General features: G+C 38.1%; 1 protein-coding gene across 1 annotated transcript in view; it reads left to right on the top strand.

Annotated features, from left to right (window-relative positions):
- lig1 (ligase I, DNA, ATP-dependent) overlaps positions 1-14,763 on the top strand; it is a 151,028-nt gene that overhangs the window by 24,393 nt on the left and 111,872 nt on the right. Inside the window, exons 6-10 of the mRNA XM_020941232.2 lie at positions 1,268-1,570; positions 1,720-1,819; positions 6,564-6,650; positions 8,582-8,638; positions 12,764-12,822. Of these exons, the coding sequence (XP_020796891.2) occupies positions 1,268-1,570; positions 1,720-1,819; positions 6,564-6,650; positions 8,582-8,638; positions 12,764-12,822 (606 nt within the window). The remainder of the gene's footprint in view (positions 1-1,267; positions 1,571-1,719; positions 1,820-6,563; positions 6,651-8,581; positions 8,639-12,763; positions 12,823-14,763) is intronic.

Genomic DNA, 14,763 nt, shown 5'->3' with positions numbered 1-14,763 from the left:
GCTATAAAATTGGTCTGTCCCTCTACATCTCCATATATTTTAGTGTTTTCCTTTTGCTATTTCTTGTCAGTAAAGGGTTTTTGGGTACAAGAACCACAAAATGTTGCCCAAATGAAGGCAAAATTAAAACCGTCATAGTGCTTAACAGTTTCAATGGGAAAAAGTCTTCACGTTTTCAGCTTTAACAGAAAGCTGAACCAACCCATTAATCAGCTGTGTTCACCTTCTAGAATTTGCTGGAATAGTTTTAAATTGAAAGCCTTGCATGACTCTTTGGGAGATCGAGTGTTTTTGAAAGAAATCACTAAATTTATGATCCACAAATGCCGAACCTTCTCATTATTTGTTTGGGATCAGCTCCACAAATTTGTCACATTATTCTTATAGGTTAAAGGTGCACTATCTGCTACTTACTTGACTCCATGGTGATGCTAGTTCCTTGCATGGAATGTTCCACAGTAGGGCATTAAACATCTTTGTCTTGTTCGTGTTTCATAGCTAAAAAAAAATACCTTGCTTCTCCATAGATGTGGCCATTAACTTGTCTCCACTGTAATAATAGAGTTTAATTCCATACTGTGGAACGATAATATTTCCATGGAGGCAAGTAGGTGATGGACCCCCCTTCAGAAAAGTTTCACAGCGCACCTTGAAAGTCCTTTCAGCTAACAAGTCACATTACTTTCTGAAGCTATTGTGAAAAAAAAATCACTTTTGTTTATTTATATTGACAGAGAAGAACATGGTGCCAGTTTTTGTTTCATGTGGAATTAGAGATATGAATCATAAACCAGATCATCTGACAGATACACAGCCAACTCCACCTGAGGGCTCTCACCTGTTTTCAGCTCTGTTGAAAAGTGCGCTATGTAACATTTTGGTTAGTTCATCACCTGCTTGTTTCTAGAGATTTGTAACTGCTCTGCCTGGAATGTTCCACAGTATGACATTAAACAGCTCTACCTTACATTTATCAAATTACTCTCCACAGATATGACCTGTAACTTGGTCTAGTTAGGTCTCCATTAAGATAGAAAGGTTTGATGCCATACTGTGAAACATTCCAGACAAAGCAATACCATTTCCATGGAGAAAAGCATTTGACGGACCCTCCAGAAGTTACACAATGCACCTTTTAAATGAAAGGGATTTTAACATTATTGTTCATTAATGTGTTTGGCAACCTCATGACAAATAATATATTTGCTTTATCATAGAATGGACCATATCTAGCCAGTTTTCACTTCATTCTTTTTGCTTTGTCCAGGTAGCGCTGATGAGCCAATGGAAGAGGAGACCAAGCAGGAGAGCACTGAAAAGGCTGTTACCGCCAAATCCACTGCTGCAAATGAGCTGCTCCAGTCTGAAAAGGCCAAAGAGGAACCCATCCAAGAAGCATCTACAAAAACAGACAAGATTTATGATGATGAGAAACCAACCACTGTCACCACGGCGACAAAAATTGAGAAAAAAATGCCTGAAAAGGACGAAGAAAGCTCCAAAAGTCAAGCCGAGAATACACAAGGAGATAAGGAGCCCGCCAAGAAACCGGCAATCAGCAGTTTCTTTGGTACGGCGTTAGCTTTCGTGCATGTTGCTATAAAACTGTCTCTAAATGTGCAAAGCTTTTATTATCAAACAGAGACAAGTACATGTTTTAGCTCAGGTCTGAACCTTCGCCCTCCTCACCTTTTTATATTTGTTTGTTTTTGTGAATAGCTCCAAGAAAAGCAGCAGCAGTGACGGTGAAAACTGAGAAAGTAGAGCGAGGTGAAGAAAAGAAGACAGAGAGAAAGAGTTTGGGAGAGGAGAGTAAAAGGTGAGATGTGTTCTACAAATGTTAATATTCCATATAGTCGGTTAAAATGGGGCTGGATGAATTTTGGCAAACATTTAATTGGGATTTTTCTGACAAACATAATTACGATTTAAAGCTGCAGTGTGTAACTTTTTTGGTAGAGGGTTTACCTCCTGCTTGTCTCCATGGAGATGTTAGTCCATGTCTGAAATGTTTTGGTATTGTATGAAATGTATCCATCTCACATTTACTCAGTAACATGGGTTTTTATTGACCTAAAATCTTTCATTCTTTCTGTGAGTCGACACGCCTCTCTACAGATCTGACTTGTAACTTGGCCTCGTGGTGTCACCTGCTGTATTCATAGAGATGCATAAGTGTAATGCCATACTGTGGAATATTCCAGGCAATATCTCCAGAGAAGTGGTGACAGACCCTACATGAGAAAAGTTACACAGTGCACCTTTAAAGAGGGCATATTATGCTGTTTGTTAGTTTTTTAATTGTTCCCTCATTAAAAACATGCCCTAAGAGGCTTGTATGTCATCCATGCATGTCTCAATAATTTAGTGATCTCTCCTGGGCCCTGTTCAAACCCTCTTTATGGTTAGCTGTAAGATTCTGTACAAGACTCCGCCCACAAGCCAAATCCATAATTCTCCATAAATATATACAAAAGCAGGGTACAAAATGTACACAACGACTTGACAAACCTGATGCGATGTGTTTAATCCTGCTAATGAGCTCTTTCTTCACTCCTCAGAGATCACTCAGTTTGAAATTTTCCCAGATAGTTGCAGCATAAGTAGTATCTAAGAGTTTCCTCTACAGTTTTTAAACCCTCATCAGATTTGTTTTGAGCATTTCAGATGGTGTTTATGACAAATGCATGGCTCTGATAACACTGCGATCATCTCACCTATGGATTCATTTTTTTTTTTCATTGTTCATTCCCACTGTTGACACTCGAGGGTGCCCCCATGCCTTTTAAATGAGTATTTAGTATTTCACATTTTCTAACTAAGAATAGAACAGAATAGACAGCCTTTATTGTCATTATACAAGAGTATATTGAAATTCAGAGCTGTTCCGTCAAAGTGCAAGAATGAATAATAAACAAAACAAATTAACAGTTCTCATTAAGTATGGTGACAGCTTTGGGGAAGAAGCTGTCCCCGAGTCTGTTGGTCCTAGCTGGAATTAACCTGAAGCGCCTGCCAGAAGGGAACAGGTTGAACAGGTGGAATCCAGGGTGTAAGATGTTCAGAAGCCTGTTTAAAAAGGAGTTGAAGCCATAAGAATGCGTAATATATTGAAAATGACATGCATATATCATTATGATGTGATTAAAAAATATATATATACAAAAATATATTTAGTTGATACATTCAGGAGAAGTCAGAGAAGGTAACTGCTTCACCACAGATCAAAGTTCAAAGTCAAATCAAAGCCTCATTATTGAATCAGACAGTCTATATTCTATTATTGATCACGAAAGCCTATTACCCTAATGATCCTAACAAAACCATTTATTTTGCAAAACATCTTCTGGTTTGTGGATAGTTAGAAAGCTGAAAACAATTCTGCCAAGACTAAATAACTTCAGTAATTATCCAATAGGAGCGCTTTGCTACTCTGCACAGGTAAATCCAATCTTTGTCTTTTTTGCTCCAGCAGTCGCTTAAGAAGAATTAATGCCAGATTTTATTCGTATAAAACAAACCCATTTGAAACCTCACAGATTTCGCTCAGTCCATTTAGAACGCAACTGAGAAGCCATTTTAGCTCCTCGGCTCAAAGTGGAAGGGACGTGTGCAGCGGAGGAGAAAACCAAGACAAATCTAAAGATGGACTCTACTGCGCGTGAGGCCTGGAAACGGAAAACTATCCTCTACAAACTCTGTCCATAAAGAGAATAACAACTACTGTATTGAAATGAGTCAGAATTAGTTAACATTTTAAATCATCATCAATACTGGTACCTTTTCAAAAACAGACCTGGAGGTGTTTTGTTTCATTCACACATGTTTGAGTAATCCATTATTATTAGTCTGTCTACATCCCCAAAGCTCAAAATGCTCTGCCCCAAATGATTCTAGTGAAGGTGGATGGAGTTTAAAAACACAGTGGGCCACTTCCTGTATTTTAGTGTAATACTGACTGCTTTAAGGGCACTGTACCACATTTTTACTGTCTACATATTTTGCTCAGATTCATGAAAAAAACTCCGGTACAGGCAATTTAACTCTGTGTACCTTTTTAAATACAGGATGTCATTTATAACTGGCCCTGACATGAGACTGATCACAGTGACTCTCTAATTCCCCCATTCACTGTCACGTCTGAACAAACCTCTGTCACTCTGCGTGTGTAGGTGTGTGTGTGTGAGTAGGTGTGTGCGAGCGCGCTGCTGACGATGACCTCAAAATGACAAATATTTATAACATGAGACCAAACACACGTTTTTTCATCCAGAGTCTGTCAGCCTCGTGACGGCCAAAAGGTGAGGGGGAGTCTGAGTGAAAAAAAGTAACAGCTGTTATAATGAGGTGGAGCTGCTTGAAGGGGCTGGACACCATTTTTCATGTAGTAAAATAAAATGTGTCTTGCTCCAGTGCAGATATATTGTATAAGCAGCTCTTAGGGTCAAAATAAGTGTGTATAAGTGTTTTTATCCTCCGAACTATGAGGTGATGACAAAATTCTTCTCTGGTCTGAAAGGAGCTTATAAATTCATTGCAGAGAATAATAGGAAGGTTGGAATCTGAGTTATAAACTTGGACCATGACAAACTGTAGAAAATGAAGTAACTGTTTTCACGTTCATAAGTAAAAATCACTTATAGTGCCTTAAATGTTTAAAGGTGCAGTGTGTAACTTTCTAGAGGTGGGACGTTTACCTGCAGGATTCCACAGAAATAGAAAAGTTAAAACTATACTTCTCATTCTCTGTGGAGATACGTTTTAAGATCTACTGTGGAGCATTATTACTAAAAGAAACAACATTTCCATGGAAACAAGCAGGAGGAGGTGCTCGTCCAAGCCAAGTCAGAGTCAGGTTTGTGGAGATGCAAGCCTGCTTAATTCTACAAATTTTTTTGGATACCATTTATATAATGTGACGTTTAAATTGTATTTTATAGTGGTTTAGTCTTTTCATTTCAGTTAGCTTCAAGTAATTATATTTTATCAAGTTGTTTAAAGGTGCATTGTGTAACTTTTCTGTGGGAGGGTCCGCGTCAGATACTTTTCTCCATGGAGATGTTATTGCTTTTTCTGGGATGTTCTCTTCATGGAGACCTGACCAAGTTACAGGTAAGATCTGTGGAGAGGCCACCCCTCTCACAGTCAGAATGCCATTACAGGCAGAACAGTGACATCCATGGAAACAAGCAGGTGATGAACCCTCCACCATAAAAGCATAAAAGCTTCACAATGCACCTTTAAATTGGAATAATTTGAATGGATGCGATTAGCAAATCATGAAGGCTGCAATTTTTAAAGCACTATAATTTCCTTCACAAACAACAAAATCTCCTCTTATTTTGCATAATAACTTGGATCCCTGTAGCTTAGTTCTGTTCAAACATGTTCTGAAATGTGATTCTTGTATTTGTCATTTCACATTTCAAGGTGTTTTATTTCATTCTTGACGTGTTTAAAATCTGAACCAAATCCTGTTATTAATATTTAACCACAATTCTTGTCAGAAAAATGCACACTTCCTTCAGCCTGCCTCTGGGCACATGTGACTACAGGCGAACAGGCTTTACTCTACACCTACATTGGTGGAGTGAGGAGCTAGTTGTGGTTTAGTTCTGAGTTAGACCTGGCTTAGTTCTGGTTTCGTTGTGATTTAGTCCTGGTTTTGTTGTAGTTTAGTTCTGATTAAGACCTGGTTTAGTCCTGTTTTACTCCTGGTTTAGTAGTGCTATATTTCTGATTTAGTCCTGGTTTAGTCCTGGTTTACTTATGGTTTATTTCTGGTTTAGTTGTGGTTTCGTTGTGATTTAGTCCTGGTTTTGTTGTAGTTTAGTTCTGATTTAGACCTGGTTTAGTCCTGGTTTAGATCTGGTTTACTCTTGGTTTAGTTGTGGTTTAGTTCTGATTTAGACCTGGTTTACTCCTGGTTTAGTCCCACTTTACTCTAGGTTTAGCTGTGGTTCAGTCCTGGTTCGGCTCTGGTTTAGTCCTTGTTTAGTCCTATTTTAATTTCTGATTTCTGGTTTAGTGGGGCGCGAAAGCAGTTGTAAACAGCCACATCTCTGACAGTCTGCCTCTGGGCACGTGTGACTACAGACTGCACAGACTCTTAAACCAGAGTGTCGTGGAGTGAGTCAATGAATTATACAACACATAGTTAAGTGACTTTGAGTGTCTAGATAAAAGTAATGCATTATTATTATGTGAAAGAACCGGTCTCAACTAAATATTAATGTAAAAAGTCATTCATTTTTAAACGCTATTTTGGTTATGTAATCCTTCTGAAGTGCTTTAAAACTTGAGCTACTTTGAGAGGAACTTTGTTGTTTGAGCTGAACTTTACCCATTTTTTTTTTCCTTTTGGCAAGAACAATATAATGAAACTTTTTTTTTAAAATGTCACAAAATTTCATTAAAGTGCTTTATTATTGTAAAAATGGTGTATGTAGCCTTTGTTCTGATCAGCTCGGGTGCACTGACTTGCACATCTGTTATGCTGTGTATTATTAGAGTGAATCTGTATTATTGTTACATATGAGTGTTTTTATGTTTTTAATTTTCAGTGAGGTAACATCAGGACAGACCGACTACAATCCTTCCAGACCAAACTATCACCCCATCAACGACGCCTGCTGGAAGCACGGACAAAAGTGAGTAGGAGTTGTCATTAATTATAACAATTTAATCTATTTTGCTGGTCATTACATTTCTACTTAAAGGTCCTATATTACACAGAATTGATTCTCGTGAGCTTTAAGCCATGTTATAAGGTACAAACCATATTTTTCGGATTATAAGTCACACTTTTTTCATGGTTTGGGTGTTTCCTGTGACTTATACTCCAGACTAACCACCACGAGAGGGAGCTCTAGGTTTGTGTATCAGTTTTCTGCGCATGTCTCCTGTAGAAAAAGCCACTGTCCTGCTGCAAGTAATGAAATATGCAGCAGAAAGAAAGTTGAGGGACTGGCAAAAAGCGGGAATGGAGAACACAGCTTCATGATAGCCAGGAGGGTGCGCCATGTAACTTTCCTGGAAGTCATTGGATCACAAAGCATGGATTTCAGTGACAACCAAAGTTGCGCGGAGTTGCTCAGAAGTGACACCGAGGATGAAGGATTCAATGGGTTTAGTGATTTGGAGTGAGATGGAGAGTTTGGTAAACTTATGTTCTGTTGTTTATGTTATAGTTATCTGAAGAACTGTTAATGTGACGTTAGCATATTAACGCCTATTCAGCCTGTTCTTTATTCTATTGTTAATACTATAACTTGCCTTTCAAGATGAAATGTTGGTTCCTGGTCCCTGACTTTATAAAATAAATTTCCCCCAAAAAGTGTGACTTATAATCCAGTGCGTTTTACATGTTTTTTTTCTTCTTCATTACGCGTTTTTTGGCTGGTGTGACTTATAGTCCGAAAAATATGGTACCTGGAGTTGCTTTGTTTGAGTAACCCTTTATTATTAGTCTCTCTACATCTCTAAAGCTCAAAATGGTCTGTTCCACCTTGTGATGTCATTTAGTGGTAGTTTTCAAGTTAAGAGCTACGTTTACCTTCTGGCAATTCCAAGGCTGAATTGATCCAAAATGATCCTAGTGAAGGTGTATGGAGTTTTAAGAACAAAGTAGAGCTCTTCTTGAATCACCACATGACTTCACAAGGTGGAATAGGGTGTTTTCCATTTGAGAGAAGAACTCATCTTTAGGTATGTATTTGATGATTCAACAGCATTAAAACTTTCTCAGAAAATTGTGTAATAAAGGCCCTTTAAGTTCAGTTTAAGTGGTTCCATTGTATGACATTAAACTCACCAGTGTATGAGTGTCAATGGTGTCTACTATAGCGCCAACTGGTGGTTTTAAAAAGGAGCTTCTTCTGCTCTAAATTGCGATCCATGTGCTCTGATAACAAAGAAATAAAAATAACTGAGCAAGGAGGTAATAGAACCTTCTATTAACAGGCTATTGTACAACGTGTTAGCTATAGAAGTGATACTGTGACTCGCCGTGAATGTGAAAATTCTAAAATAAAATACAGAGTGCTTGGTGGTTTTATTACTCTAATGACCTCTTATGAGCGGGGTTGCCTCTCCACCGGAAAAGTTACATGGTGCACCTTTAATATTATTGCTTGTATATAATTGGGAGAGCATTTTGTTAGTGTTGTGGTTTTTCTTGCCAAGTAGCCACCTGCCATTTGAAAGATTGATCATTTTAGCTCAGTATTGTGAAAATTTACAGAGCCAAGTCCCTCTTGTGTAAAGTTCAGCTCCTGTACCTGAGCCCAGTGTGTTTTTTGAAAAGGACACTAGCTGTGTTTACGCTGAAGCTCGAGAGTTTAATAATTCCTGGTGGCAGTTTTTTGTCCGGTTGGCTCTCGTCCTTTGACAACAGTGACCTTTAGCTCCTGGGCCCCGTGTTGTTCTCACATTTTGATAACTCCGCTGGTCAAACCACATCTCCTTGTAGCGCTAATTGGTCTTTGCGGAGAACAGCTGACTTAGCCTAATGGTGTGAATGTTAAAATTACCTTTGTGCTAATGCGAGGATGCTAACGACATGCTAATCTGACTGTTCCAGGGTGCCGTATCTGGCTGTGGCGCGCACCTTTGAGAGAATTGAAGAGGATTCCGGCAGGTGAGACTCACACACTTTTAACAAAAAGTCCGATTGATTTTGAGATGCTGTGATTCTGTTGTTGATGTACAAATGTACTAAATAAACACTGGTCAGTGGTCATACGTATCAGTGTTTACGAAGGTAATGTACACACATGTTCAGCTAAGATCTCTATATAAACAGACTGAGCTAAATACAGCACTTTTTTTTTTTTAATAAACTTTATTGCTCCACAAGGGAAATGACTTGGACACAGTAGTTTACACATCACAGTTTAATATAGTAACAAAGAGTAAAAATATAAATAGTAATAATTAGGGGGGTACAAAAATATCAATATATCGTATCATATCGTTTAATGGGATGATACAGTATCAATATCGTGGGCTGCTGTATCAATATATCGCCAAGAGTGTTTTTTGGTGTATTTTACTAAATTATTTTGTTCCAGCGCTACAGTTTTGTCACTTGTTTAGTGGAAGGAAACTCATTTATGTGACACATTTGACATTTTCACTGTTTTGATGATTAAAATGTTTGTGCTTCATCTTCACTTTGCACAAGAAGTGGTTTAACAAAGACTTTTCGTGTCACAGCCATGATTTAGCCTTTATTTTTTACTGAACCGTATAAAATAGATAGATTTGAAATATATTGTATCGTATTGTAAGCTCACTGTATCGAGATATGTATTGTATCATGGCCTATGTGTTGAGGTATGTATCGGTGTCTTCTTAATGATACCCAGCCCTAGTAATAATAAATTCAAAATAAGTAGCAAAAATAGCAAGAGACTAGTGTCAAATAAGACATAATTATATAAATGTATGTGTAGAAGTAAAAATAATAAAATATAGAAATATAGTAATATGTCAGTTATGTACTAGAGGTCATAAGAAGAAACAGTACAAAGAAAAAATAGTGATTGACATGACATATAAATAGCATTATTATAGATAATAATGGAGAAAATGATGACAATAATCCATCACTAACATTGTTAAAACACTCTGGAACGCGGCTCAAACTGGGAATTCCCACTTTTGAGCTGAAAGATGGTTGAAGGACTCCCACTTCACTTGAGAGAAACTGTGGCGTGTTACAACAATCACCACAAAAATGTAGATGTGGGGTTAACCACCAAATAAATAATGTAAACATTTGGTGGAGGTTCAAGGTCATATACTGTATTTCACAAAATTGACTCTTGTGAGATTTGACATGGAGTTGTTTTTTGTTTCATTCACCTCATGTTTGAGCAACCCTTTATTATTTTTATTATCTACATCTCCAAAGCTCAAAATGCTCTAGTCCACCTTGTGATGTCATGCAGTGGTCGTTTTCAAGTTAACAGCTACCTTTTTATCTACTTTAATCTACTTTAATAGAGATTGGCTGAAATTGTCCAAATGATTCTAGAGTGAAAGTGTATGGACTTTAAAAACACAGTAGAGCAAGGTGGAATAATAAAGATGCATAATAAAGATGGAACAGTAGTAGTTATTCAATATTCTAGAGAAGCATTTAAATTTCCATCCCTTCATTCATTCACTCGCTCACAGGATTGAATCAAAGTGATTTAAGCATTTCACATTTTTGTTGTTGTCATGGCATCTATAAACATTTGTATAATTCTCTAATTTTGACTACTAAAAACAAAAAACTCCATTGCTCTCTGCCTAACTATTATCACAATGTTGCTTTTGTTATATTTCTACATTGTTTTGTTCAGTTTCACATTATTTATTTAGTAGTAAACTCCCAATCCTCCGTCTTTACTCCCAAAGCCTGTATAACCCAGTGTTCTGAGAGTTTCTGGTTGAACATAATTGGAGCGAGGATTTTATGAGTGCTGTAGTGTAGAAATATGGTTCATTTTTGAGTCTAGTGAAGTAAAAATAATGGGTTTCTTTGGCTCCATCTTCAAGGTGCTTTTGAAGTCTTTACGGAAGATAACTTTGCACCTTTTAATTGAGCACATACTAAAAATGATACGAAATGGAAATTGGTTTCATAAGGTCAAAGACAGAATCTGGAGTCTTAAATTAAAAACTTTCTCTATTCTTTTTAACAAAATTTGACTTATTATCGTTAAAAGTGGGGTACCTGCTTTTCAAACAGCAAATTAAGGATGTATATATTTAAGTCTATCTAGTTCCCAGCTCTCATAAACCCTTTGGTACATCATTAAGGAGAGTGTAATGCAAATGCAAGTTTTTGGAGCTTTCTACCGTGTTATATTGGTGTTCCCACATCAAAAACATGCCTGAAGAAGTTTTAAATATCATCCATGCATGTTTGAGTAATCTAGCGATCTCTCTTGAGCCCTATTCTAACCCTGTTTATGGTTAGCTGTAAGATTCTGTCCAAGACTCCGCTCACAAGCCTATGCCGCATGATGCAAAACTGTACTGTGCAACTTGAGAAACCTAATTTGATGTGCAATAGTTTCTTTAGCGGAATGCACGCTGATTGTGTGAAGTCACTCTCTCTTGTCACAACACAGAGAGCAAGGGGAGGGGGATTCAGAAAAGTATAACAAGAGGTATAAGAAACAGTGCGATTGATCTAACAGGTATCCACACTTCAAACTCCATCCCCCATAGTTGTTTCAAATCAGAAACACCTGGCTGTAATCAGGGCAGTTCGCTGTGATGTCACCAACTACTGGAGGCCACTGAAGGCAGCACAGACTTGGATTTAGGCCCCCCCAATGCTGTTACACCGTATACACATTTTATTGGCACAAAAAGTGGATTTAGTGTTTAGTTCCACTTAAAGGTGCATTGTTTAACTTTTCTGGCGAAGGGTCCATTGAATGCTTTTCTCCATGCTGAGATGTTATTTCTTTGTTTGCAATGTTCCACAGTATGGCTAGCCTGATTCATCAGCTGGTTTCACTTCATAGAAACCGTCTGACCTCGCAGTATTAGGATTTGTTCGCTCGATGGTAGGCGGGTACTTTTTATCATTTAACCAATCGCTGCTATTTGGATTCACATATGCAATGCGCTGCTAACGGGGCTAAGTGGTATATTAAGCTTTTCCCAAATCCCATAGGAAGAAGGACAATAACATCTTTCCCCTTGATAAAATTCACCAAACATTCTCTTTATTCTGGCTTTAAATCCTCGATCTTGGGAATCGTTGACAACACTGAATATATGACTCTTCGCTGATTGGCTGGTGCGTGAACCTGCACTTCCGGGGTTTTTGCGAACCGTCTAGTGTATTTTGATTCCTGACCTAGTTGCTGGAGAGAAAGTAAATTGAGTGGTGGCACTAGGTGGCGCCAGCCTGACTCCAGTATCACATTAAATAGCTCTACAGGCATTCCTACTGTGAACAAGGTTGCCTCTCCACTGATCTGACCTGTAACTTGGCTTGGTTTGGTCTCCATGAAGATAGAAAGCTTTAAAATCATACTGGGAAACATTCCAGACAAAGCAATATAACATCTCCATGGAGAAACGCATTTGTCCACCAGAAAAGTTACACAATGCACCTTTAAATAAATCTATACTTCTGTAAACTAAAAATAATAGTTAATTGTAATGTAATGTAATGCCATATACTAATTGGTAATAATTGTCAAATGCCTAGAATACAATTTATTAAAGATACAACTAAGTAACTTTTCTGTTGTCATGTTCATCACCGGTTCTTCTCATGTTCCACAGTATGGCATTAATGCATCTATCTAGTCTTAATTGCATCATTGATATTTTTATTAATGCTTTACATGTATTTTGAGGTAATAATAATCTATACCGTGCACGGGGTAGCCTCTAACCTGTAACTTGAGCTATCCATGAAGCATCCATCAGTTTAATGCCATACTGTGGAACATTATTATAAATCCATAAAAGTTACGTAACAGACACAGAGAAAGAGTAAAATTGCATTAGCCTGTTTGAAAGCAACACCAGGCGAGCAACTCTAGTGAATGAAATGGTTCTGTATAGGAGATATAAAATGGCAGATGTCCTTGTAGTATAATATGTTTTTACTTTATAAAATGTCATAAAGACACAGTGGCTCATATCCAGTCTGACAGATCTCACCCCTGGCCTTAACCCTGTGACTGCATTTTTCATCAAGTTCTGTTTACTTCTAATGTGAATTGTATTTTGTCATTTTCAGGCTCAGAAACATCGAGACTCTGTCCAATTTCTTCCGCTCGGTGCTGCTGCTGTCTCCAGGTAAACAAAAGTCTCAATCAATCAATCAAAACTTTATTACACTGCAGTCTATGTGCTCAATGTAGGACTTCATACAGTGTAATGTATTCTAATGGAGCCATGCTCACAGCTATGAATACATTTAAAGGGCCTATATTCTCCTCTCAAACTGAAAACGCTCTGTTTCACCTTGTGATGTCATACACTGTGTTTTTAAACTCCATACGCCTTCACTGGAATCATTTGCATTATTTCTGCACGGAAATTGCCAATCTCTACTGAACTAAAGTTAAGAGGTAGCTGTTAACTTGAAAACTACTGCTTCATGACATCACAAGGTGGAACAGAGCATTTTGAGCTTTGCTAATGTAGAATGTGAATGAAACAAAACACAACTCCAGGTCTGTTTTGATGAGGTAACAGCATTATAACATGGATCAGGAAATAGCATAATATAGGCCCTTTAAGAACATTCATAGTTCCGAGTTTGGTCCCATTAGAACACATAATCAGTTATGTGTACCAGACTATAAGTCGCTACTTTTTTCTCAGACTATGAATCCTGCGGCTATTAAAACGATGCGGCTAATATATGGATGGATTCTTTGTTTGGCACATTGTCCATTCATATATACAGTCTCTGGTTTGGCAACACAGTGATTACGTGCAGCCGGAGTGCAGAAAACGCTGCTGTCTGTGCGGTTACACATGGATCTAGGGTTAACATTAAGTTGCTACACGAGCTAGTGATATTGTCAATGTACTCAAATCACTTATCGCCATCTGATCAAATAAGTTATTATGCTAAATTAACAGGGAGGGAAACGACTCAAACTTCAATAGCCGGACATCCACTCATACCTGATTGAACTAGTCTAGCCCACCAGGTGCTGAAATCCTACAAGACACTGACATAATACAGACAGGACAGAGGCTCTTGCAGGAGAAATGCGCCATAGAGTGTGGGGAGAGACAGGGTGATGCGCCGATGATGCAGCTTTTAAGTGAACGGCAATTGATGTGGCTGTCAAAGGAGGATACAGAGCTGCTGCACATAAACTCGGCATCAATGAGTCAATGGTGAGATTTTGGTGACGGCAGACTCAATGCAAAAAGATGACAAAAGCTTTCTGAAAATTTCTTAAATTCTTAAAATTGTGTTGATACAGCTTATATTCAGGTGTGCTCAGTAGTCTGGAATTTACGGTAATGCAGGAATTTTAATAATTGGGAATAGGGATGGGCATGATTAATCCATTAATCGATAATTGATCATTAAGAATTTCATCGATTACGTTAATTTTAATCCACAAACCGAATGTAGGTTGCTGTGTGTAGCGTGACCAAACAGGGGTCCATACATGTGTCTCTCTGCACTCAGAAGGAGCGAGACACAAACAGTAGGTCAGCCTGCAGTGTGCCAAAGCACAAATATGTATTTAACGATGATTTGTACAAGAAATTCCACGCTTTCCGTTGCGTTCGGGACAAGTGGGAGTCCTTGTGCACAGTGTACAAAGAAGCACATATGTTTCTGTGTCCAGTGGGAAAAAGCTTTGCCAGGTGAGAGTCGCGCAATGTGGATGACGAGTCCCAACCTCCCACCCCCCATACAGTGTCCTGGTTTTGACAAACACAAATCTGGTCACACTAACCTGTATTCCACTGAATCATGTCTTTTAATCCGACCGAAATTGACCGCATCAGTGACACAAGAGCTGTAGTTTTATCTTCGCTGAGTTTATGCAAATTAGCGATGCGGTTTTAAGTTTCGTTTCTGTGAGAGTTGCGCAAAACTGAATTAAACACATTATAATGTCAAACGGATTGATGTGGCTCTAGAGTGGTTACGGTTTATATGTCGTAAAGTTGAATTTATTTATGCAGATTAGTAGTGCAGATAGTAATAATAATGATGATCATTTTAAAATTAAACGTTAATGATTAATCGATAATCGATCG

This window comes from Boleophthalmus pectinirostris, unplaced genomic scaffold (genome assembly GCF_026225935.1).
Source record: "Boleophthalmus pectinirostris isolate CB_2022bp ecotype Guang Dong unplaced genomic scaffold, ASM2622593v1 HiC_scaffold_16, whole genome shotgun sequence".
Lineage (NCBI taxonomy): Eukaryota > Metazoa > Chordata > Actinopteri > Gobiiformes > Gobiidae > Boleophthalmus > Boleophthalmus pectinirostris.
The sequence above is the reverse complement of the archived record's forward strand: the minus strand, read 5'-3'. Positions and strand labels throughout refer to the sequence as shown.